The sequence below is a fragment of the Halichoerus grypus genome, chromosome 5 (assembly GCF_964656455.1).
Source record: "Halichoerus grypus chromosome 5, mHalGry1.hap1.1, whole genome shotgun sequence".
Classification (NCBI taxonomy): Eukaryota; Metazoa; Chordata; class Mammalia; order Carnivora; family Phocidae; genus Halichoerus; species Halichoerus grypus.
In genome coordinates this window covers 33,185,689-33,213,549 of record NC_135716.1, presented here as the reverse complement: position 1 = coordinate 33,213,549, position 27,861 = coordinate 33,185,689, and the positions used below count along the sequence as shown (strand labels likewise).

The 27,861-nt window shown below is 33.5% G+C and overlaps 1 protein-coding gene and 1 pseudogene across 47 annotated transcripts in view; one reads left to right on the top strand and one right to left on the bottom strand.

Annotated features, from left to right (window-relative positions):
• RIMS2 (regulating synaptic membrane exocytosis 2) overlaps nt 1–27,861 on the top strand; it is a 583,728-nt gene that overhangs the window by 365,799 nt on the left and 190,068 nt on the right. For 12 of the 47 annotated variants that reach the window (XM_078072141.1, XM_078072143.1, XM_078072146.1 and 9 more), the window contains 2 exons: nt 18,604–18,783; nt 19,685–19,794. In XM_078072141.1, coding sequence (XP_077928267.1) covers nt 18,604–18,783; nt 19,685–19,794 — 290 coding nt within the window. Of the gene's footprint in view, nt 1–3,693; nt 3,760–18,603; nt 18,784–19,684; nt 19,795–20,617; nt 20,651–27,861 lie in introns of all 47 variants that reach the window. The other 35 variants (XM_078072145.1, XM_078072105.1, XM_078072101.1 and 32 more) reach the window with 7 other exon arrangements.
• LOC118553429 (ragulator complex protein LAMTOR5 pseudogene) lies at nt 12,323–12,594 on the bottom strand (annotated as a pseudogene).

Sequence of the window (27,861 nt, the reverse complement as noted above, 5' to 3'; positions counted from 1 at the left end):
AAAGGGAGGAATTCATCCTTTTTCCTATTTTGTTCTGTTGAGCCTCTCACCAGATTCTATGATGCTCACCCAGATTGAGGAGGGCAGTCTGCTGAGTCCACTGATTCAAACGCTAATATCATCCTGAAGCACCCTCACAGACACCCCCCAGAAATAACATTAAATGTGAGCACCCCTTGGGCCAGTTAAATTAACTGTCACAAAAAGGGAAATAAAACAAACTGATGTTTGATAAAGGTGATCCTTGCTTAATGTTTTCTTTGGCTTTATAGAGACAAAATTAACTATAAGGCTCCTCAAGGAGAATATTAGAAATTGATGATGATATATATGTTCTATGAATTTGAAAATTTTAATAAGTTTTGAAGTTTATATATTTTCATTCCTCAAGTAATTTTCAGAGAAGATCTATTTGTTCTTAATGCAATAAATCCTAATATCACAGCTGTTGGGTATTACTTCTACTCTTTGTAATGCCAGGAATATCTTTTTTGAATACTGTTTTACTTTCTTTTTATACCACATAGGTTTGTAATGTTCTGTTTACATTTCTAGAAGTTTCTGTGATTATGTGAACCATTGCTCTCTTTGGAGGGTAGGCTCACCATGAAAATAGTATAATTCTGTTTTTACTTTTTAGTTCAATCCAAAATGTATTTATTGAGTGTGTCACCCAATTGTGCACAAAGATTTAAAATAGACATTATCCTGGCCTAAATAAACAGATGATCCAACTAATTATACCAACTCATATATACCAACTAATATATAATATACCAACTAATTATAAAACATAGAAGCTTGTCAGGCCAAGCATAATATTATTGGAATAGATTGGAGAGAAAATTACTTGCTTGAGTATTGGAAAAAAGCTATAAAGGGAAGTTGGACTTTAAAGATTGAGTAGAATTTTCAAAGGCAATAAAGTGGAGACAGAGGGAGGATAATGGCATTCTTGGCAGAGTGATAAGCATGAACAGTCTCAGAGTCAGGAAAGTATGGGATATATTTAGAGAATCTTAGGTGGTCTGGCATACCTACATAAAAAGTTATAGTATGAAGGGTGGGAAGTGATAGGCTATACTGAAGATTGAAGTAGTTTAGAACTTAATTTGTATGCTGTTTTAAGGAATATGACTTGTTTTTGATACGTGAAACCAGAGAAGGATTTTAAGCAAAGTACCTACATGATCAAAAGCATAATTTATAATTATCTTGCTTGTAGACAGAGTGGAGAATGGATTGGATCAGGAAAGGGTTGGGGTTGAAGGAGGGGAGCAATAGATTATTTTAGTAGACATGGTAAGCCTGATTGAAGGTAGTAGCAGGAGAAAAGGAATAGAAGAGATAAATCTGAGTTATTTAAGCATTGGAACTAGCAAGGTTTATAAATCAATTAAATGTGGAAAATAAGGAAAATGGAGGAGTTAAATTATGAGATTTTTTAAAACTTGGCTTGTTAAGTAAATATTTAAATCTTTAGTTAAAACTGGGATTACACAAAGAGGAACAGCTGAAGTATTATATTAAGTTTCAAAGGAGGGTTAAAGAATTATATTTGAAACTAGAGGGTCTTTTAGAGATCATGGAGGTAACTGAGGGACTGCGGTTGTAGGTAAGGACCACGCCAAATGGATACGGATTAGTCTTCTCACTCCCTCTTTAGCCAGAGTCATTCTGATTTTATTGGCTTCCTAATGATTGGTTTTACATAAAAATCTGCTCCAAAAAAACATTGGTCTTCTGATCAAAAAGAAAGTTTGAAAACTACTGCTCCAGCCCCCTCATTTCACAAATGCAGCACCAGGCGTCCAAATAGGCGAATGTCTTGCTCGAACCTTAAAATTAACATGCGTTTTTCTGAAGTGTCTACACGACAGTTAGGCAGCTGTGTGGGGAGCCCAGGAAGCAGCTGGAAATGTGCTGTGAAACCCAAAGAAAAATGAAAGCTAAACAAAGTGAGAGTTCACACTATAAAGGAAATGATATAATGCAGAAAGAATGTGTTGGAATATAAAGAAATTTGAAGAACCCATCTTGGGAAACCACTGCCTCTAGGGAATAAAGAGAAGGAGAATCCAGTAAATGAAATGGGTAAAGAAGCAGTTAGATAGGTGGGAAACCAGGCCGTATGTGTAAATGTTAAGAGCCTGAATTTTGGATTAAGGAAGCCCTGAGTTTGAAACCCAGTCCAGCTACTTCCTATATGGCACTCACAGCCTCAGTTTTTCTGTCTGTGGCAATACTAGAACCTACCTCAAAGAGCTGTTACAAGAAATAAATGAGATAAAGTAGACAAACCTTTAATGGAGTACTTGTCACCTCATTGAGTGTTACATAAATACTATTTTTAATAGCCTGAGAGAATCATGTTTCAAAAACCAAGAGAAGAGAGAGTGTCAAGAAACATAGGTTGAAAATCACTGTGTAACACCATAGATAAGGGTAATATGAGGAAGATCAAGAAGTTAAAGGATTTTTCAGGATTTCACAGGTAGCATTCATAGGCTAGCTTCCAGAGAAGGGTGGAGACTGAAAGTCCCGTTACATACAGTGAACTTAAAGCTTGGATGAGAAGTGAGGAAGTGGTGGCAAAAATTGTAGATATGGCTAAGATGTTGTATGATGAAAGTCAGAGACATGCAAAGGCTTGAGAGGAAGGCGAGGTTAGTGAAGGGTTTATTTTTAGGATTAAGTGCAGTTCAGGAATGGAAGTCATGAGACAATGAATGAAGGAAGGAAGAACGAATGTGGGAAATTAGGATTACAAGTAGAGGAGTTTCTTCCTTTGGTGCAAAAGAAAATGACAAGTGAAGATATAAGTATAGGTACTCTGTATTTAGTGGTAGAAATATGACAGAGAGGATTCAAAGTTGGTTTCCTTTTTTAAAAAACTGAAACATAATGATCATCTGCCAAAATTAAGTGTGTTGGCATGAGAGGTTTTACAAAAACAGAAAAGTTTAAATCAGCGCTGTGGAAAGAAGAGGAGCCCCTAGAGATGGGTGAAAACGTCAGTGTGCTGCTTCGATGGTTTAGGATAGTCATGAGGCGTGAAGTGTAGCACAGCCCACAGTAGGTAATAAACATATACTAAACATAGTGAATGGAAAAATGGATAGCATCCAATGAACCTAATAAATGAAAGTAATAACCAAATAATAATTCAAGTCAGCTTATTCCTTACTAAATGGAATTTTTAAGTCCTTTTAGTTATTTTACTTATTCATGATTGAAGAAGAAATAATTACCTTATAAAATCTCCTGTGTATTAGAAATTACCTCTTTAATTATTTTCTTCTTAAACTTCCTTGTTATTTTATTAGTTTTCTCTTTCCATCTTTCCTCCTCAAAAAGGGAAAGCAACTATATATTGTATAACATTTTATAGATGGTGCTAGAGATGTTTGAGTGATAATTGATAAGATTTTATTTTGAAATATAATTTGTTTAAATCTTGATTTGCTATGTTTTTGTTGTGTTTATTTTGGAATACTTAGAATATTTTAACCTTTAGCACGGCCATATTACAATGGACATTGGGAGGAAAGAGCAAGCTATCTAGTAACAGTTTTCATTTGCTTTGCTTACTATCTGCTTATCTTTTTTGAATTTCACTTTTTAAAAGTAAACTATACCTTTTCATTTCTTTCCTGAGTCTCATTTATATTCTTGTTTCTGCCATGCTTGCAGTCATTTTCTTACTCTACCTCGCTCCAGATACAGTCAGAACACTGAACATCATCACAGGGATGGCAGGTATATTTTTCTTACAATTGAGTCTGTTCGTAGAATTGCATGTGCCTGTCTAATGATATGGTATAATTCACTTCTATTTCTGCTTTTTATATATATACATATATGATTATTCATGAAATATAGAAATATTATCCTTACTATATAAGATAATAGAAAATAAAGCATATGTAAATACTTTAATTGTAGTAAGATGTCAAAAACAAAGCTTCCCTTTAATGAGCTAGTATCATCTCCTTGATGACTCTAAAAATTTAGGTCACCAGGCTTTACAGTTAACCCTTGATTACCTAGAAGGATAGAATAATAGTATTTTTAAAAATTAATTGCATTTGACTGACCACCTTCATAATTATATATTTAGACAGCACTGGTTTTTACATATCTTAATCATCTGCTCCCCCACCTCCCATCCCCCACAGTTGAGGAACCAGTCCTAGAAGTGCTTAGGTTGAACTGATCAGTTTATAGTTTACCTTGTCAGAGGTGGCTGTGATCTACTCAACTGGTCATAGATAATCCTGGATCCATGGAGAATATTGGGTCTGTGGGAAAATCCTTGTTCATTTCTACTTTACCCCCATTCTCCTTATATTGAAGGGAAATATCAATTACTTGGCATTTAACCGAAAGAAGGATAAACTAGAAAGAGAAGGCAAAGAAGGTCTCTAAAAGCTTACAGTTTCTCCAGGCTTTATGTAGCTTTAGGGATTTGAGCCTGTGACATTTCGAGGCCCTGAAGGCAGAGAAGAGAGTAGCAGTGATAATGTGGTAGTGGGTTCAGCTAGTATAGATTAAGAATTATGTGCTCTACTCAGTTGTTTCAAAGTGATCTGGGTTGTGTGTGACCACTTTTGTACTATTAACTTAATTCATTAAGAGTTATTCATAAAAGGGTTTACAAAAAAAATTGAAACTAATGAATAAATTCCTAAGGATTGAATTCATGTAGATAAATGTAGAAGGAAACATAAGAGATAATATCAACAATAGACTCCTAATGATGGAAGTTTTGTGATGTCTTTCAGTAAATATAATTGAAATGTAGTGCCTTCCAGTTTATTATATGGTAGGGATTATTGCTGTATTTTATTGTCTTTTGTATTTTCTCAGTCTCTTTTCTGTTATTTTGCTTTAATACTAAATAATTCCTTTTTGTTATGTCTTTTTATTTTTACTTTTGCTGTATATTACATTCTATTTGGGTTTGCAGTGATTATACAATTACCTTACAAAAATGTAAGGAAGTAGGGCGCCTGGGTGGCTCAGTTGGTTAAGCGACTGCCTTCGGCTCAGGTCATGATCCTAGAGTCCCGGGAACGAGTCCCACATCAGGCTCCCTGCTTGGCAGGGAGTCTGCTTCTCCCTCTGACCCTCTCATGCTCTCTCTATCTCATTCTCTCTCTCAAATAAATAAATAAAATCTTTAAAAAAAAAATGTAAGGAAGTAGTTCTATAACTGTCCCTATAATTGACCAAGACCTTTCTTAAAATGGGTGACATGAATGAGACATTACTGATTATAGGCTTATTCTAATTACACTGGTATCTTCATTTAAATTCAAGTTAAAATCTTGCACCACATTAGTTTTTTTTATATTCTACTTCTCTTAGTTATCAATAAGTAAATTGCTTCATATTATTTATTTTTTCAATGAGCCAACATGTGTAGAATCAGTTCTTGATCAGCTCTAGGTTGGTTATCAATTTCATGTACTTATTCAAATTCTGAACCTAGCCTAGCTGGCCTATTTTGCATGATATATTTCTGAATTGCCTTTTATGCCATGATTTATTTTGTGGTCAGGAAACACAATATCATTAATGTTTATATTAAAGTAAAACACAGTTAAGAAAATCAGCTTTAGAAAACAGGTAATCAAGTAGGGATTTGAGCCATCCTGTGACATTTCGAGGCCCTGCAGGCAGAGAAGAGTGTAGCAAAAAATCTTCTTACTGAAGATTTGCCATCACTTAGACGATTCCAGTATGTGAGACTAATGTACACCTACTCCTAGACAAATTTGGGTGGATTTTGTAAGAATGAAATTCTTTAGTTGCTTTTAAAAATACTATCTTTCATCATTATCAGTTTAATACACAAAAAAGAATATGTGCACCTGTCAAAGCATAATGATAAAATGAAATCCATGAATCTGCTACCCAAACTGAAAACCAGAATTTATGGTTTTACTTATTGCATCTATCTGTAGAATCTTTGCCTATTGAATCCATATGCCTCTTTCATAGAAGTAGTAAACACTATACTGATTTTCAGTTTAACATCCCCTTTCTTTGCTTTTTTTAAAGTGACTTTGGTCATTTGTTTTCACTCTTTTTTGAGTTACTCAGTATTTCTGACCCTCACCTCAATCCACTATGAGATTCTAGGATTATTGAGGATATAATCAGGTATCCATTCTCCTATGTTTGTTACCATAATTCTCTAGGCTTCTTGTCTTTAATTTAACCCCTGTACCTTTGTATGTAATGTAACTGAGCACAGCCCTTCCATGTTGAGATCATCTGGTGACCTCTTGGTTATTCCATTTTATTCACTGAAGATTTTGGCACCTGGCTTTAGTCTAACTTTTAATAATTCCTGCCATCAACCAGAGTGATGTTAGCGTTCACCTGAATGATCTGTGCAGCAGCCACTCACTTCCTTGGCTGTCTCAAATTGGACGTAGTGAACTTTATTCCCAATTCTACTTTAGTCAGTTACTGCCATGGCCATATCTGAATCTTATCATCATTTGAAATTATTACACCTCTAAAGTCTTAATTCAAATACTTCACTCTTGGACCAGAACTACACATGGTTCTTTCTTATTTTTTCACTGAGTTACTTTTACCGCACTAGCTCTTGTATCTCAATAGAGAACTCCACACTCTTGGCCCCTTTTCTTTTCCCTATTAGTCTCCACTTTACTTACTTACATATCCAGAGGTTGATTCCATTCTTAGAAATATCCTCAATTCCCTTGCTACATTGTTCTTCTTTTACCTATTTGACAGAGTTCACATCTGGACCCATCTCTTTCTTTTGCGGAATTGTTCTGAACTAAATTTTCCAAATTCTCCCCAACTCAACTGAACGCTTAAAGGAAAAGTGACCTCTTTATTGAGAGTTGTGAAAGAAAGAAAGGATGGAAAGAGGGAAGGAAAAGAGGAGAGAGGGAGGAAAAAGAAGAAAGAATAAGAAAGAAAAGAAAGTGGCACCAACTCTCTAAGTGTCCAATTTCCCAGCCCAGATTTCAAGGTGACATTTACTGTCATGATCTGGAAATTCCCTTTCTGGGGGTAAATATGTGTTAAGAGCTCCAAGTGAACTATAGTGTAGCTACACTACACTATATGAAATCTGCATTTTTCTGAATGGAACGAATGTAGTAAATTAAACGTGGCATCCCCAGTCTGTGAAGAATCAGAATCACCAGTCTCTCTACCCCAGCCTTGTAAAATGAAAAATTATGAGACCTATCTCTTTGGAACAGATGAATAGTAGCTTAATTAATGGCTGCTAAACTTTTTATATTATTTCAGGAGACAAATATTAACTAATATTAGGAATCGAAACTCTTTTTCTTCTGACCAGGTTATGCTAACCAGTACAAATCTATCTGAGTCATTGTGTATTTTTAAACACAGTCAACATTTAAACAAACATATTTAGAATAGGTATCATGTTACCTTTTATTAATATCCCTTTATTAAGATATAGCCTTTATTTTAATAAATAATATCTTTTATATTTAAAAAATTTATCCCCATACCTTACTTTTTCCCCCCTAGTATTTATCTCTACTTAAATCATTTTTTGGCAGCATGATGGTGGACTTTCATGTAAAGAGGTCATGGAGAAGACAACTAGGCTATATCTTAAAAGAGGAATTGGAATTATTTAGATTTATATAGGCGTAAGGTAGGATGTCAGTGGAATTCTAAAGAAATGTATGAGCAAACTCACTAAAGTAATAAATACCATGTTTTAGTGCTATTGGAGCATTATCCACAAGGCAGGGAATAGCAAGAAATGAATCTGGGATGATAGAGATGGTCCCAATTATGGATAACCTTGTATGTTCTGTTAAGGAATTTAGATCTAAGACTGTAAGTGATAGAGGTACTTCAAAGAGTTTTAATTAGGAGATGGTTATGATATATTTATTCATTCTAGAATAATTAGAGACTATGTGGATGGTTGATTTGAGAGAAAAGGGTGTGTGAAAGAAAAGCATGCATAAAGATATTTGCTGCCTTGGTCTTGGGCAGCAGAGAACTCTTTGAGGGTCTGAACTAAGTAAGGTAATGGATGGAAAGATAGAAAGAAGACAGGAGATTTAATCAATTGAAATCAGTAATACATGGTAAATAATAGCATTTGGATGTTGATGGGGAGCAGAGTCAAGAAACATAATGAGTCTTATAGTTTGGGTAACTGGATGCATGTGGTACCTTAACAAAGGTGAATGGGGGGAGGAATGTTCAGAGAGAAATTAGTTTAGGCGAGAGACAAGCTCAGTTCTGGAATTACTGAGAGAGTTAAGGGGAAACCTCCAGCAAGGAGTAAAATCAATAACTTTAAAACTTAAAGTAGTTTGAGCTATGTAGAGTAATTTGAGAGTAAATTCACTAATAACAGTAAGTAGCTACAAAAATGAAAGTGAAATCAGAGAAACAACCCATGAAATGAAGGCCAAGGACTTTTTCTCCACTCTGGGAAACATTAACATTTAAGTGGTAGATAAAGGAAGAGACCTAGAGAAGGAAGAGTGAGAAGAATAGAGCTAACAAAATAGAGTTTAAAGCAGGAAGAAATGATGTCAACAGGAAAAATAATAACTGAAAAATGCCCATTAGATTTGGCAAGTGAGGATTCATCAGTGACTTCTTCAATGATTTCAGAAGGGGGTGATTGAAAAAAGCAGATTGCAGTGGCCTGAGGCATACCTGGGAGCTAAAAAAATAGATGCACTATGAGTGTGGAGGAGAAATACTGGATAGGGGTATGTGATATCAAAGTAATTTCTTTCTTTAGAATACAAAATGCATCATGAGTTTGTAGGCTGGAGGAACAGATCCTCTAGGAAAAGTTAGATTGAAAATACAGAAAAGAGAGGATGACTATTAGAAAGGTCTTAGGGCAGGAGATTGGTCTAAACACACAGATGGAGTATGTAAACAGAAAGAAGCTCTTGTTTCCTTTTGAGACAGGAAGAAAATAGATGAGAGAGTTGAAACTAAATAAGTTTTTAGAAAAAAAGTTGTTAAATTGAAGGTAATTATGTTTGATAGCCTCAATTTTGTTGTTGCTGTACATCAAGATCATGGTGATTGTTTTTGAGACAAATTCTTGAGTGGGGAGGCCCAAGGTTGAACATGGTGTTTGATTGGAAATGAGGAAGTTTAAAATGGTCATTGGTTAAAAAGTGATGGGAACTGATGAAATAAAAGTAAAAAGATTATTGGTGATAGCAGCGCAGCAGAAGTTGGAACCCATGAATTTGCATTGTGCCAACCTGAATGAATATAACTTTTGCTTAAACTATACCCAGTTGCCTAGATGTAGAGAAATCCAATTATGGCATTGAACCAATTTTGGGGTTCTGATGAATGTTTGAAAGATTGGGTTAGAAGGGAATCTGAGGGGACGCCTGGGTGGCTTAGTCAGTTAAGCATCTGCCTTCATGATCCCAGGGTCCTGGGGTTAAGTCCTGCGTCAAGCTCCCTGCTCAGCGGGGAGCCTGCTTCTCTCTCTCTGCCTGCCGTTCCCCCTGCTTGTGCTCTCTCTCTCTGACAAACAAATAAAATCTTTTTTTAAAAAAAGGGGGAATCTGAGTGTTGATATGGGAGTGGGTCAGGTGATCAATCATAGGAGTCTAGGATGGGTAAGGAAGGAAGGCAAAGGGATTTTGATGATACAAGGAAGTTTGTTAACGATGGATAAGGATTTTTGAAAATACAGCTAAGAGAATTAGGGGAGATTAAAATGATATAGAAGAAAGTACAGGAGATGAAGAATTTAGAGAGATGACATCAGGGGCAATTGAGCTTGCCCTTTAATTGAAAACTAAGAATGACAGGGATAAGATGCTTGAGTAGAAGTGATTTATGTCAAATATCCTAAATTTATCATAAGTTGTTTTAGTGCGAGAACTGGGACTTGTTTTGGTGCTAGAACGGAGCAAGGTTCTGGGAAGGGTCTCTCTAGAGTAATGCTGAGGGATGCCATGAAATTTGAAGAGAGGCAGTGACTGGTCTTATCTCAGGGTATTTGGGGCCATGATTAAGACTAATTAAGATTAGAGAAAGGATTCTGACAAAGTTAGCAGAGTCACAGGAGGGAGGAGTTTCCTGTTTGCTTATAAATAGATGCCTTATCTGGCAAGTAGTACTGAGAGCCCTTAGTAAACGTGATCAAATCCAAGTAACTCATACTTCCTGAGCTACCTTCCTTTTTGTCTTAACTTCTTTGCATTGTTACCAATCTTCTCTCTTACAAGTATTTTCTTTTCCATCACAACTCATCTTCTATTTGTGTTTCTGACTGTAACCTCTCTTAATGCCTTTGGAATTTTTCTTCGCTAATTATTTCTTGTTTCTCTTGCATTTCAACCTCTTTTATTTTCATGATTTTGTTTCTTCTTGAATTATGGATGAAGTCTAAATAACACCTTCTTTTTATTCTGCCACACCTTCAAGCTGCTTTGAGAATGATTCCGTTCTCTCTTATAAATGTCATGTTTCTTGAGTATGTATTTTTACGTATGCTTCCAACACTCCTTCATCAGCTCCTAAGCTTCAGCCTTCTACAGTTTGACCTCTGCCTCCAGCACTTTATTTTAAATTATTTTCCCCATGGTTATTATTTGCCAAGGCTTTTATACATATTTATCTGTGTTGCCTCTTTGCACCTGCCATTATTAATCACTGTGTTTTTTTGTTTTTTTTTTGTTTGTTTTTTTAGTTTCTCTAATGCATTACTATCCTGATTCTCATTCTACCTTTTGACTGTTCTCTGTCTCCTTCTCTTCTTTTCTATTTCTCATGTCCTCAACTTTTTGACTGTGTGTTGAGCCATATCCTATCATCTCTGTGGTTTTGACCTAAACTTCCGATAGCTGGTATAGTTCCTGGCCCATAATATGAATGCAGTAAATAGTATTGAAATAAGGAATCAACCAACCTATCCTGAAATATTAACACTATGCAGTGACTTCTCAAAACGTATCTCCAGTGCAGCTCTGTCCTTTGAAGGCCAGATTTCTCTATCTGATTGACATCAGTACAGAATATTTTTCCACCCCTCACAAATTTGAGTTCAAACCTGAAGTTACTGTCATTCCTCCCTAGAATCCTTTCATTTCTGTTAATAGATCATCATTTCATTTTGGAGGCTGGGAATTTCAGGTTTTTTCTTTAGTTTGTTTATTTCTACATTTAATTCATATGGTGATGTCAAACATGTTTGAGAGAAAAAAAAAAAAAAAGTCCCTGCTATCAGAGAATTTATAGTTCAGTGAAGTTAACAGGCTTTAGAATTGAGAAAGCTCGATTCGAGTTCCAGCTAAGAAAACATCTGCTTGTGTGACGTGTCCCAAGTTTCTGTGAGCCTTAGTTTGCTTATTTCTAAAATGACAAAGATTGGATTATATGACTTCTGTGATTCCTTCTAACCCTAAAATTCTGCTTATATAATTCTGTATATTGTGTATATTGTGTATACTGCATGTTGCATATTTTGTACATTGTGATTTATAATGTTTGTCATCCATACTTTCGTCTCTATTTTCACCCCTGTTAGTATAAGTTAGCCTATTCCTACTCTAATTCATTCCATACACTACTGCTGAATTCAGCTTCTTAATTCATTATTTAAAAATTACCTTTGTTCAGAAGCTTTAGGACACTCTCATTGAAAATTAAACCCTATCGAAGATGAACCATGAGAGACTATGGACTCTGAGAAACAAACTGAGGGTTCTAGAGGGGAGGGGGGTGGGGGGATGGGTGAGCCTGGTGATGGGTATTAAAGAGGGCACGTACTGAATGGAGCACTGGGTGTTATACGCAAACAGTGAATCATGGAACACTACATCAGAAACTAATGATGTAATGTATGGTGATTAACATAACATAATAAAATAAAAAAAAAAAAGAAAATTAAACCCTATCTAAACTTCTTAACTAGGCATTTAAGACCCCTATAAACTGAGTCCAGGAAAATTTTCTAACTAATATTTTGCCATATTTTACTTTCTGTATTTCTAGCATTTCCATTTGACTTCTTTCCCCCTCCAACTTGATTTATTGAACATAACAAAATTCTGTATACAAAATGACCTGGACCTGCTGCTTCAAAATGTGACCCTTCCTTACTAATATTTTTGATAAGTCAGTCCATAGAGTGTAAAGAAGCTTAATCTAAAATGAATAGAAAAGCACCTAATGCACTTGAAACGAATGGCCTAACTTCTGGAACTTCAATAGCTTTGTAAGGTAATTAACATAGGTAGGATTAAGTCCCTAGATGACTGGCTGCTGGAGAATTTGATATAAGACATCAAGAAGCCTTGTTGTGCACGGCCACTGTGACACCACGTTTCTGGAGAATAATGTTCCCGTTATCTGATTCTAGGCGTCTCGCAGGAGTATCAGTGGGGTCAGAGGCTAGCCTGGCTGCTTGCTGGGCTAGAACAGATAGCACCCAGCATGCTCATCTGACAGGATCCCACAGCAGCCCAGATTAAGTCCTTATGAACCTGTGCCCAGGATTCAAACAATGGACAGATTCTTCACTGTGTCCTCCAAGGGCTGCTCCAGAGTCTCCTCCATCACACCCATGATCCACCCCAGCCCGGGGCCCCAGAGCACATTGTGTCCCTTTTCTACCGCATGTCTCCCACTTGACCCTTTTTGATGGTTTCCATCTATCTGCTGAAAGTAATCCATCCATCTTTCCATGTATGTTGTCCATCTTCTCTAATGTAGACTTTAATATATCAATTATCTTATTTGAAATTCCCTGTCTATTCATTCCAACATCTCTGTCATCTCTGAGTTTGTCTCTTGACAGTGGGCCCTATTTTTCTTGCTTTTTGGTGTTTCTAGTCATTTTTTTAAATTTTTTATTGTTATGTTAATCACCATACATTACATCATTAGTTTTAGATGTAGTGTTCCATGATTCATTGTTTGTGCATAACACCCAGTGCTGCATGCAGAACATGCCCTCTTTAATACCCATCACCAGGCTAACCCATCCTCCCACCCCCCTCCCCTCTAGAACCCTCAGTTTGTTTTTCAGAGTCCATCATCTCTCATGGTTCGTCTCCCCCTCCGATTTCCCCCCCTTCATTCTTCCCCTCCTGCTATCTTCTTCTTTTTTTTTTTTCTTAACATATATTGCATTATTTGTTTCAGAGGTACAGATCTGAGATCTAGTCATTTTTTATTGACTATTTTCATCATGTCATCAGTTGTGAGTAAGGCAGTATTTATGTCTGAAAATGTGCATACCTCTTGCTGTGTTAGACGTATGTGTGTGTGTGTGTGTGTGTGTGTATGTGTGTGTTGGGGGAATTAATCCTCTGACCACCACCTCTGACTGTGCGATTGGGAGTGACCTGAAGTGGCAGCTAAGGGCAGCTGGTAGCGGTGTGTATGAGCTCATCACACTGTGCCCATTCCATTCTCCATGTAAACCCAACAAAACGAAGGAAGATTAGTGAATTGTTCAGAGTTGATCAGTGAAACTGTTGAACACAGCATTCTAGTGTGAGGACCAAGCCTCATCACATTTACACATATATTACAGTAACCATGTATAATTTGGTCTTTTAGACATACATCTTTAAAATGTTTGTTATTTTATGGAAAATTTGAGGACCTGGGAAGGGAAAGCATAGGGATCCCCTACCGTAGTGGAATAACAATAATTTTTTACAATTGACAAAATGTTATTAAACTTGAACATCCACTGACAATGAAAATTATCTATTTAGTAAAGTAAGAATTTTATAGATTATTGATGGTAATTATATATCTCAGGATTTTTAAAAAATATATTTTAAAGATGTATTAATTTGCTGCATGTTAATTGCTGAGTAAATAACCCTGCTTATTTGTGGTTTTGTTTCTGTTATTTTTTGAAGTAAAAAATAACAGTGAATCTTATAAATATTTAATAGAATACTCAAAATATCCTCAAGACATTTACAGATTTTATGTTTCTGTGTGTGTATATTTAATAATACAATATATCTTTATTTTTCAGTATTGCATTTGTCCCTAATTTTCTTCAGGAAATTGAGATATATAATCTTTTCTTCTTGCTATCTCCTATTTCTAAGAAGAATGCATCTCTAGATATGAGAACAGTTTACTTCTCTTTTTGATGATAAACTAGGCTTATCAGTAACAGTAATATGTTTTCCTACATTAGAAGTGTCTTACTTTCTCACCTCACTATATGTATTATTGCTGTTTTCACATCTTAGGTTGTTAACTTGGCTAACACTAGATACTGCTATTATTTTTGAATAAACTCACTTACTTTTAACTAACATACAGAATTTACATTTAAGTGAGCAGAAATGTTCTGTAAAGAGTTGCTATCATGCCTAAGGATAAATTAATCTATCTTCCACCAGGATAATAAAAGTGTTCCTATCTGTACACAGTATCTCTTTATTTACCATGATTTTCATGGTGAGTATTGTGTGTCTTGCAATTCTCTTTACCTTGGAAGCAATACTAAAATAATATAAACTAGAGTTTTTAAGAAGTTAACTTGTACATTATAATTTATGATGAGCATGAAAATTATAGAGTTGAGTCATAGAATTTAAATGATTTGTTATATTATATAAATATATATTTTTTGTTAATTACCCTAAAACGTCTATTTTTAAAATTTTATCCTGTATTTATTTCTTCAGTTATGCAGTTAATTCTCAGAAAATCTCTAGACGTTCAATATATTTTATCAAAAGTGTAATGCTTCTGCTGTTAATCAGCTTACTGCATTACACAATATGGATACAAGGAAGACATTTCTTGCCCCAAATGAGAGATGTACTTGTCCTTTAGAGATACATTGAAAATTTTTTTAATACAAGATTTCAGCATTAGAGAAATAATTTCTTTATGAAAAGGAAAAAAAAGAATAAATAGCTTCACTTTTTACAAGTTTATTTTTTAAGAAAACCTTTTACATTTATTTATGGCATCTTTACAATCTAAGTGTGAAATGAGCCTGTCTAATTTATCATAGACTATAAGTTCTGAGTCATATTCTAGGATAATTTTCACTAATATCTGCAAATTACTTTGAAATTTTGTATTGTGCTGGTGGTTGTTTTTTCTTTCTTTCTTTCTCTCTCTTTTTTTTTTTTTTTTTTGAGTATTTTTAGTATTCTTTTGTCATACCTACAGAGATGCTCTACATTGAGCTTTTGTTTTTATGGAGTTGAATCATTGTGATGGTCGAATGTAAGTGGTTATAGAAAAGAAGGCCCACTGCCCTATTCTTCCCTGTTACATTGTGCTGTAATTGAGAATAGGAAAAGTAAATAGCAAATGTGATGAAATAAGTAGAAAGCTGTGCCAGATACTTGGAAATTTAAAAAATCTTTTAAGAGCAACTATAGTGAAGGGAAAAATAACTCAAAATGGACAACTTTACAAGATGATTATAAAATTATTTTTCCCTTAGAAATCCTCAGCTCAATGTCTACCTGTGCTATTATAGGCTTTTAAAGCTGAGTTGTAAAAAAATAAAAAATAAAAAAATAATAAAACTGAGTTGTTACAATACTGGCTCCTGTTACGGTATTATCAGTCAAGATGAATTAGCTCTGTTTGTGGAAGGGCTATTAAACAGGTCCTCTGCAAACACTTGCAGCTTGGAATAGGAGCCCCTAAATAATGCAGAGTGGTAATTGGTATTTATCCAGGTAAATGATGCATGCAAAAATCTGAACTATTTTACACATATGTTACAAATTATAAACTATTTATTAAAAAATAGAACCATGAAAGATAGCAAGTTACTAGAAATGATATCACTTTTTAAAAGACAGCAAGATTATTTACCTTAAGAAAGATTTAAATTTAAAGGTGCATGGTTCCTAACATTTTATATGGCTTGCCCTTCGGCGGTCTTGGAAAACTTATGGCCATTCTTTTTAGAGGAATGTTTTAAAATGCCTAAAGTAAAATAAAGTAAATTAAGTGGAGGTACAAAGAAAACTACTTACACTGAAATATAGACCCCAAGTTAAGAACCCAAGTTTAGGCACTAAAATATTTTATGCCTTGTAAATGCATATTTCCCACATCTCAGTTGCTATCATTCAAAATTAATTAAGTTCTTATCTTAAAACTAAAATTCACTAAGAATTTAGGTAGAAGCTGTCAAGGTTTATATCTCATTCCCTTAAAGAACCTGCTATAAGACTGGGTGTTATATGTAAGACGTAGGCATTGCTGCTTTCAATTTTCTAAGTAATTGTCTTAGTTCCTACTTAGGAAGGCTTATTCTCACCCAATTGTGGGAGCAGGAGCCTGTGTTGATCTTCTATTGTGTTATCTAAGTTTAAAATATGGTAGCTTTTCATTCCCCTTAACTATGGTAGACATTTTAGGAAATTGCTACCTTCTACTGTGGGTTTTTTGTGTGTGTCTGTGTTTCACTTATCAACCAATTTTCCTTTCACACTATGGAAATCATATAATTCATATTATTTATGAATATGGAGAGAAGAATTACAAGCAGAATTTAAAACATTGACATAGTCTTCAAACAACTTTTCTGCTAAAGAGAAATTTTAATAAGGGATATTTCCTAAAGAGTGACCTGTTTGCTTTATATAAAAGTAACAGTATCCTTTTAAGGACATAGCAACAAATTTGAAATAATTCTCTGGATTTCACTCACAATCATGTATTTCAATTATTTAAAATATAGTGCCAAAGAAGTAAGAGTATATATCCTAACATCTTAGTTTTCACTTGGGAAAATTGCTTGATGGAATCAGAATAAATCAAATTTTGCATAAATACAGGAAAGATTAGCCTGCTTTTCTGCTGGGATAGTCAAAGACATTCCACAAAATTTTGTCACTACATGTTATATAATAAGATAAGTTTATTATTAACTTAAGATAATAGGAAATCTGAAAATAATGTAAAGATTGGTACTCTCCAAAAAAATAGGTTTTAAGGAATCTAAGATATATATATATATATATGTTCCTTTGCTTCTGCTTATGTACTGTGATGAAGCTATACAAAGATATGTACACTAAAAACATTTAACAAACTATTTAGCACATTTATTTCTAAAGAAAAGTGTTCTCTCTCAAATAGTTTTTCAGGAACAGAAATAGAACTATAAATTTTTATACCATCAGGTTGCCTTTTTTATATCTCTTTGAAAGTAATTGAATATTGTATATGTATTTACACTTTGTATATGTCAGTTTTTTTGACATATCCTGGATATACTTATATTAAAATACTAAATTTATCTTAGGAAATCAATCATATCATGGCACATGGATTTTAAAATATTAGAATGATTTGACTGATGTATTATTACCTTGTAAATTTAAAGTGTAAGAGAATGACAAGCTATATTGTAGAATAAACCCAGCATTCACTTCCTAAAGTCATCTAATCTCATGTCTGCTGGTCCAAAATTATATGCCAAATAATTAAATACATGTGGGAAATTGTGTCTTTTCTTTTCTTGTTTTTCTTTAATTGCCCGCATTTTTCATTATCAAAAATGAGATTGGGAGAACTTACAGGTGAAGTGGAAGTTGTTTACATTAGTCTTGGGGGAGACTAATGCTTGTTTTTACAGTCCATAATATGTAAGCATTTCCATTTCTATGGTTACAACTAGATGGGGAGGGCACAGTTTGAAGTATAATTTGGCGTATGTGTTACTTTGGAGCTCTCGAGCCAAAATTGTGTTCTTAGGGTTGTCTCGCAGATAGTGGGGCTGGTGTTGGAAAACATTTATTGATCACACATTAAGTGTTAAAAGCATGCTAAATTCCAGGGATACAAAAGTCAGTAATGATGGGTTCCTGAAATTTAAGTATACTTCTTTCAACAAGGGTTCGGTTTTGATATTGGTCCTACTTGTGGTCAAAGAGATCCCATTGTTTCAGAACCATTATTATTTTTGATCTGTTAATACATTTCTGAATGGTATCGGTTGGCATTGCTAAAGTGCCCCGAGATAGGGGGCATAGATTGGCTGATTAACCAGTTGTCTGTGATTCTTCCTGTGGACCACGTGTTTAAGTATGACTAGTATGACTACAGCCTGCGAAGTTGCAGTGTTCTCTTACAACATTTCGATTCTTCTGTTGGAATGTTTGGGTGCATCAATATACTATTTTTGTGCTGAAAGCCTTTTTATAGCTCAGTTGACATATAATAGCCTTAGTGGCTTTAGAATTAATGCTTATATGGTTTTCTTCACTCTTACGAAAAATGTTAGGAAAAGCCATTGAATTCTTTGAAATAGAATACTTCACATATTTCACCTGTTCCATTTAGGGAGCTCATTTTGGAAAGCAGGCAATTTCATTTGTCACTGATGATAACTGAGCAACTCCTAGTAGCTTCATTGGGAATTGCTGTTAAAGGCAGATTTTGGTTTCCTTAGATATGCTGAAGAAGTTTAGTGAAAATTGCTCAGAATATGTTTTTGCAAATTCTATAATATTAAACAATGACCTTTTTCAAAATCAATTTGATGCATCATAACCAAATAGCAGAAGGGCACTAAAGATCAACTGAGCTGCTTTTTGACTAACGTTTCAGGGATTGTGAAGCAGCAGATAGACAGCCATATCACAGATCCAGATCAACAGAACAACGGCCTCTCCTAGAGCGGACCACCACCCGCTCCAGATCCACTGAGCGTCCTGATACAAACCTCATGAGGTCGATGCCTTCATTAATGACTGGAAGATCTGCCCCTCCTTCACCTGCCTTATCGAGGTGAAAGATAAATCAATCAGACTAACCTCCCCTTTGCCCCACCAGCACACCTATTTATTTTCCCAGCAGCTAAATGGTCTCTTCTATCATCCTTGGCTGATCACTAATAACAATCGATACTAACCTTTTCAGTGTAAGCACACTATTTATATTCAGTGGATATAATAGTGTGTGGCTACCATTGTAATTTGTTTTTAACTGTCCTGACTACATTTGTTTTGTGATTTCTCATTTATCAGGAGTCCTGGGTAAATCCCCCCATAATGCACCTCATAACTATCATGTTCTTCTCCTACAGAATGAGAAATTGTTTGTGTCCATTAGACATCACTTTTGGAATAATCATCATAATGACAATAACTAAAACTAGATTTTTGTTTCTTTCTATCAATACTAATATCATGTATTAACCAGTACTTTCTTTAGTTGAATTTTGAATTGTTCAGGGTTTTATTTGTAGTTTCAGGAGATATTTTCTAATAAAGGGATATCTAATATAAGCCTGAGTAAAAATCTCCTTGGATCAAGGGAGGGAGGTTAGTAGTGCTGAGAGTTTAAAATCTGGTAGAAAGAAATGTAAAACATTACCTTTTATGTTTTGAGCTGCAGAACTCTCCTGTTGCTTTCGAATGGATAGAATACTAATTTACATGAACAATTCCATGGACGTTACTGTAGGATTTTGTGTGCATGTATCTGTGTATGTATGCATATGACACAAAAGTAGAAACATCTTTCGACAATCATTCAAATATCCATATTTTGTCCTACTTTCCTAACCTTTTAACCAGCAGCTACACCTCTTTTAAAATTGCACTTGCACAGCTATCATATGAACCAAATGTATTCAAATTATTTCATTCATCCTACTGAAAATGAGCATCGATGGTGTATCTTGTAGGTCTCATCCTCGTACTGGGTCAGTCCAAACCAGCCCATCAAGTACTCCAGTGGCAGGACGAAGGGGCCGGCAACTTCCACAACTTCCGCCAAAGGGAACATTGGAGAGAAGTAAGTTTTATTTCTAATTATGTCATGTAGGAAATACACATGGAAGCTAAGGTGAATCAAGATTTTTTTTACTACCTTTGTGTTAGCGTTCTTTTGTTAATTGAACACCTTAGCCGCATTTGCTAGTAGTTATATTTATAAATATATTTATAAATGTTATATATTTTGCATTTAAAATTTGTAATATTTGGAGGTAAAATAACCTACTGTTATTGCTCTTGCACATTTTCAAAATCTGAATAAATGCATTTTAAAAAGTAAACTTAATACTCTTAAATAAGCAGTTGGATGATATTTCTTTGCTACAACTAAGTGTATGTAATTGTTGATAGTTACATAAAGTTTATTAGTAACTAGCCAAATCAATTTTCACACACTGCAAAGGACTGGTTAGCTGATGCACAACAATGGTGATCCTTCTCAAAACTGGAGTACCAGAGAAAAGGTAATCATGAATATACAAAGAAAGATGCATGTTGTACTGATATTTTTAATACTTTCAAATTTTTGCCTAAGAAACACTATTTGTTTATACACAGATGAGCATACTCCCCAAACATCTATAAATTCTTAGATAAAGGACCTCTAAAAGCATGGATGATAGAATATAATAATTTTTAACCTCATTTTTTAAATGGTCCCTTTATTTAGTAACTGGATGTGCTTTGCCAAAAAAATACATATATATATATATATTTAAATCACCATTTAACTTTTCTTTAATGGATGATACATACATTTTGTGCCTTTGGAAATTTCTGTTGTTTTTAACCCCTGTGCTTTGGTTCCCTTTTTTGTTTTGTTTTTATTTTGTTTTTCCTAGACAATGGAGTCAAGGAGATAGAACCTTATGAAGGTCTGTACATAAAGGAGGGTTTGTTTTGTGCTGACAGCCTTTTTGGGGGGCTGTGTAAGCAAAAATAAACCCAACTGCAATTGATGTCCCTCCATTGTGTAGACTTTTATATATGGTAAATGATTTTCTTTTATGATTTTTGGTATTCAACTTTTGTTTTACTTGGAAATTATACCAAGGAGTTAAGTTTCTTTGATTCGTTCAAGTAAGAATGCAAAGAGTTGAACTTCCTTTAAATGACAAGATAAAATGTTCTGTTTCTAAAAATTTTAATTTGCCTTTCAAGCAGAATTCTATATGTCGTGGAAGACTTTAACCAAAGATATCAATTGCAGTCTGTGTTTATGTCACTGAAGATGTACACCTAGTCTAGTGATACTTATCATCATATATTTCATTTCGTATTTATGATGATCTTTCAGTTATTAAATTTGACTTTCTAGAAAAGAAAGTTGTTGAATTAGATAGTGATTGTGGTTTGTATTTCCTACATCACTTTTCATGTTGTACCAAGACTGTTTACAGTATACCAAAGTTAAATATATACAGTTTTATTATCTACACTACATTTATGACTCAAGAGAAAATATTGAGTCATGATATATGGAGTGTAATACATTTACTAAATAATAAAAATTCCTCTGCCAATGAAAGAATTCTGAAATTAACTTTGTAAATTTAAAGAATTGTTAACTGTTTTATTTACTTATGAATTTCCAGCACATAGAATAATGCCTGGCACATTATAGGCCCTCAAAAAATATTTGTTGAATGAATGCATGAAACACTATTTAAAAATTGAAAAGCTACTTCAAATAGTGTATAATATATCCCTAAAATAATCTTGTCATTCTATAGATGTTTATATTAAAATATGTTTTATATTAAGATATCTATAACCTATTTGTAACAAAATTTTAAGTGCACTGCATTTGGGAAGCAATACTTTTATTGCTTTATATAACTTGGAACAGTTGTGTTTTTGTTAGTCACTGAGTGATTTATGGCCTTCTATATTGAGGTTCTTTCTATCCTACGTACCATGATTTTAAACAACTCCATGCTATTATGACTAATGTTCTCTTATGCTGTCTGACAAGGAGATTACAGCAGCATTTCTGTAGTTCTTAATTATTTGCATCAGAATGGGTTATATAATTTTAAAAAGTACTTTCCAGAAAGGAAGTTCTGTGGTACGTAGGAAATTTTTTGTCTCCCCAGGATTTTTAAAGACAGAGTTTGACTTCACTTGGCATATGAAGTCAGAAACGTAGTTTATGTCACAACTTTTAAAAAAATTCAGTTTTAATATCTTTTATAGCAATACTCTGTTGAGATGTGAGTAGTTCTGTTGTTTGTAATAATAAACCTACCAGAAAGTCAACATAGAGCTAATGCTGAAAGTCAGGGTTCAGGAAGTTTTTAATGGGCTTGTCAACCAACATTCTATATGCCATCAGTTTTTGCCCTATAGAATCTATTAAAACCATGGTTTTCCTTTAATATCCCCTTTCTTTGTGATTTTTTTTTTTATAAGTAAAAGGAAGGAGAGCTAAAACCTCCCTTACCATTTCCAGTATGAGATAAAAGGATTTTTTGTTTGTTTTGTTTTGCTTGATTGTATGAATGATTTCAGCAGTGTTTTTGTAAATGTTGATATGAAGACTTCAGCAGGTACATAATTGTGTAATTTTCTTTAGCTTTAATGGAGATACAAAATATCTCTTTTAGAAGTTTTCAAATTCCGACTGAAGTTAAAGGTGCATAACCCAAAATAGGCTATCAGTTGGTGGTCTAAATCAAATGATGTTTGGGTTATCTTTTAAAAAGTTGTCAGAAGTAATTTAATGGCATTATTTTAAAATCAAGGTAATGACGTGTTTATTTTTCTCATCCTGTTCAACAACTAAAAAATGAGTAACTCCTACTTTTAACTCCTTTTGATTTTGGTTATATTTTAGTCTGTTAAGTAAGTTAATTTAAAACCTTGGATATGTTGGTTTTCGTGATGGTACAATATTGGTTATCTTCTCTTTGTTTGAGAACCAGAAAAAATAGGGGCAATATAAGAAAAGTACAATGTGCTAAACAACTGTTAAGGCATTAATATTTTTTAAAATTTTCTCCTAACTTTGATGTCCTGGCATTTTATGAAAATAAAAGAGAGTTTGTAATATTTTTTTTTTGGTTCTGGAGAAGAAAAGATATATATTATTTTTCTAAGAATATATCAAGTTTATAGACAGGTATTTTGCATACTTTACGCAGTTATCACATATGCAAATATTTTAGGGGCTACAATTTCTCTTCTACAAATCAAAGCCATCATAAAAGGAGATAATATGATAATTTATTAATAGAATACTTATTTGCTTCCATAACATGTGAGAAACTCATTAAAAATAATCTATTAATCTCCTTATAGTCATTCATTATATCATGAATAATTTGAAATTTTTTGTCACTAAGGGTAACAAATATACATATCTGGTATTATTTTTTTCTTTACTCGTGCAAATACAGAAGTTAATGAAGAAACTGGGCATGTGGAAGAGCAGTGGGGAGAAAAGCAGGGTGAAGAGGTCAAGGCAGGTCTGTCTGACTGTGTGTCTAAAATAAATAACTGAATGTTTTAGAAGTATGACTTTTCAATTTCACATAAGACTTTGGGCTCTAAATTTATAAATGCACAATAAAAAGTTTGTTTTTCAGTATGGATTTTTAAATAAATTGCCTGATTTTATTAATGGAGAAATATTATATAAGCTATCTAATCTAGATAACTTACTAGAATATTTAATTTATCCATCTGAACATGTTCCTTAATATTTAAATCAAACAAAAATTATAGACAATGCCTCTGATCAAATTCATACCTATCCTTTACCCCACTCTGCATTCAGTTCATTTATTTATTAAAAACTGAGTTCCTACTGTGGGTTACACTGAGTAGTATGTTGCAGTCCTAGCCTCTTCTCTAAAGAATTTTAGTTTTGTAGAGGCAAATTACAAGTAAATATAGAGCAGAATATAAAGTCTATTAAAATTTTTAGAGACTATCACAATTTTCTTCATAAATTTTTTTCATAAAATAAGAACAATTAACCGTATATTCCTGTTCTTCATCCCAGCTCAATATTGCTCTAATATTTATTGACAATCATAATTTCTTACTAAAGAGTCTGTCTTCTGAGTGGTGTGGAGGGCCTTCATTTTGGTGTTTTTTTAAGTCCCTGTTATGTTTACATGTCATAATTTTTGCCACTTTCTTTGTCAGAATGTTCTTGAAAGATTTTAAAACTTAAAATATTATATAATCAGTAAATGTATTAATATGCTTCTTTTATCAAATTTTCACTATTTTTATTTGAAACACAGAATTGACTCCTAATCTTTTCTAAGATACCAGTTTTTTAAAAAAAGTTTAAATTTCTTTGAACGATGAAGGATAACTGTAGTCCTAATTTCATCATGTTTAACTCATCATCACTTTTCATTTGTGAACAGAAGAGTGTACTTTATGTGCCTTATGTTCTCTCCTTTTCAACTGTGTGAAAGCAATGTCCTTATGTATATTGTGCATAACATGTATTTTCAAGGATGTATTTATAGTATAAGACACAAGACCTCTTAAGCTATAGTTACTGATTATCGGTAACTATTTTTAATGTCATAAAGATGAGAATAATCATCAGAGTGCATCTGACCACGAAACAAAGGCAAGTTTAGCTGCATTATTTCCAGAAATGTATAACTATCTCTCTTCTGAGTATCACGTATCTTCCATTTTCCTGCAATGCTATAGGAATCCCATGTTTAGAGAATATGATAAAAAATGAATTTCATTTTAATTTAGCTGTACAATTAATGTTTTCCTATTTGCCCATTCTTATGTATCTCATATTAGTCCATATGAACACTGAAATGCTTTCACACTGTTCATGAACTGGCTTCCACAGGAAAGTCATTTTTTAGGAAATCATTAATTTGGAAGCTTCAGTGGTAGTTAATATTTTTATTTATTTTTCACTTCATTAAGATAAAGCCTAATTGTTGAACCAGTTTGTCACTTATGCTTTATTCTCAAAATTAACTTAATTAGTGAATACATCAATTATTAAATTAACATAAAACCGTAACTATAATCTTTCTAACTTACTATAGAATGACTCTTTATTCCTCATTTTATTTTTGTTTTTATTACTTTTCTCATAGGATGGGAAGGATATACTTTACTCTTGTGTTCATTAATGTGAGATGTCATGTTTATTGCATGAATTTGTTTCCCTAGTGTGTGATTTCATCTTTTGTAGTGTGCTTGGTTTTTATTTGGGTTGTTAGTGACCTTAATTATTAACCGCTATTGTCTGTTTCCAATGTTAAAAAGACAATGAGGGAGAAACACCAAGCCCATCTAATAATGGGAAAAAAGGCAAGTCTAATATGAAGTTAATCATGCCTTTCTATATATCAGACACTCAGTATTGACACTTATGATGTGTGTGAATATACTTTCTTAAATTAAATAAACATAAAAAATATCCTAGTACAATCCTATTCTATTGAAATGTATGTCATTAAAGTCAGAAGTTTGGCTTTGTTGGTCATTTAAGATTCTGAGGGAAAAAGTGATGGCCAAGTTATCTTGTGAAAAACACAACATAGATATTTTTCAATCCAGAAATTGTTTTAAAAGAGTGATTTAAGAAATATTTTAAGCAGAATTTTTAATTAGAAAATGATATGAACTTAATAATTAGTTCAACAATATTAAATGAATACTTATAATATTTGTAGATTTTTCAGTTTTATACACATGAATTAATATATTGCCTGAGTGAGTAAAAAAGATCAATTTCAATACTTAGGTTTAGTTTTCTTTTGATTATTGGTGACTCAATTCTATAACCTAGCAACAACTAAATTCTTTCAAAAACAGCAGGACTGTGTATGTTTTATAGTAATTGATAATCAAATATAGCTACAGGTATTGACTCAGAATGTCAGAATTTAAGATGGTTATAAAAAAAAAAACAATGTTCTAAAATTTCTCTATATCATAACAATCTGCCCTTGTTGTTGGGGCCATATTAAAAAATGAATAGTTTTTGCTTCAGTAACTTTAGTTAAAATGTCCTTTAGTCTTGAATATATTCTTTCTTCCATGTCTTCATCTGTTATAATGTCTACAATGTTCTGTGTGATATTTAATTAGCACTAAAATAATTTTGTGATTTTATTTACTGTGGAGTGTTAATTTAATTATTCATTAGCACCCCTTCCAGCATAAAATTCTTAAAATATGCTAGGATATTATAGGTAAAAAAAAGGTGAAAATAATGTTACAAAATAAATAAAATGAGATCAAGTTTTATAAAATATTAACGTTCTCCATAAAAAAATAAAAATTTAAATAATCTTTTAGTGTATACTTACATATGTGTCATTTTTATCTATATTTTAACCTCCATGATTTTTGCTTAGTATCTACAAAAGGCTATGTTTATATGTACTGAAATTTATATCAGTGATCTGAAATGTAGATTTATCTTCTTAAATGTTCAATTGTTAGAGTGCAACAAGTTTTAAGGACATTTAATGCCATTTTTTAAATTTAAGTACGTTTAAATGTATCAAAAGAATAAGGACTTCCCAGGAGGTCACTAAGGTAAATACTTTAACTGAGGAAGTACTCTGAGCAGGTTTTTTGGGCCTCCTGAGCTCCAGTTGGCCCTAAATGCTGTTAAGTCTTTCACCTCTAAGCTGTTCTGCATTCTTGTTATTCCTTTGATCTTGCTTGTAAAGGTTAAAATGACAATGACTGTTGAGTCCCTCCCACTCGTTATTAATGTATTTTTATCATTTACATAAAAATCCTCTTTCCTGCAAAACATCACTATTGTTATATAGATCAATCCTACATAGGAAATAGTTGGACCTAGAAAGAAATTAATGAATAAAAATTTGAAAGATGAGAACTCTGGATATTTTATGTATACCAACTCACATTTTAATTAGCATAATCTTTTGATAGCCTACCTATAATTAAGGTCTAGGCACCTAATATTTCCTTTTGCTGTTTTCTTTGGGGAGAGACAAATTTACTGTTTGTGTTGAATTTCACAGTAAAGTTCATGAGTAAGATTAAGGTGGGAGGTTGTTTTTAAATTGGCTAAAGCATATTTGTGGATTAAGGAAAATTCCATAGGTTAAAGGGATGTTACTATATTCCTTCTTCTACTTATATATTCAGAGTAAAAAAAAAAAAAAGAGGTAACTATGAATTCCGGCTGTAACCATGTATTAGAAATGGCCAAACATTGAATTGAATGATGGATTTATGCCCATCCTCTCTTCTGATTTAAAATGCAAAGGGAGGAAATAATAAAGATAAAGATAGGTTTATTTTACATCTTTCTGTGAAGTGCCCACATATCATTTTGGAATAGACATAGTGTATGCTGCCCTTCAGTTAGTGAGATATGTGATCAGTCAGCCAGAGCATCTCCATTAACCCTGTATTAAGGTCAGATTCTTTGGTAGGTGGAATCGGTTTCAGAGTTCTCAAATGACAGTCTACCTAAGCCAGTCCCATAGATACATGATCTTCATACCTCTAATGAGCTAAAATGAGACTATCCTTATTCCATAGCATAGCACTATAAATTAAGACTCAAAGAACAGCATAATTGGTGAGTTTCTAGCTACTTACAATTTTTTTTTAACTTATTCATTCTACAAATCGTTTTGGGGTACCTACTATGTTCCAGTCTTTGTTCTGAGTGCTGGAAATATGCTAGTGTACATGTCAAACAAAACCCCCTGCCTTCATAATCCTTACATTTATTGGGGGAAGCAAACAATAAATGAAAGAATATATCATACCGGGCGCCTGGGTGGCTCAGTCGTTAAGCGTCTGCCTTCGGCTCAGGTCATGATCCCAGGGTCCGGGTATCGAGTCCCACATCGGGCTCCCTGCTCGGCAGGAAACCTGCTTCTCCCTCTCCCACTCCCCCTGCTTGTGTTCCCTCTCTTGCTGTGTCTCTCTCTGTCAAATAAATAAATAAAATCTTTAAAAAAAAAAAAAAGAATATATCATACCATTTCATATACTGGTAAGTACAAAGAAGAAAATTCAGGATAATGGGATGGATAGTGTTCAAGAAAGTAGGGTATAAATAATTCTTGATAATGCATTCTGAGAAGTATTC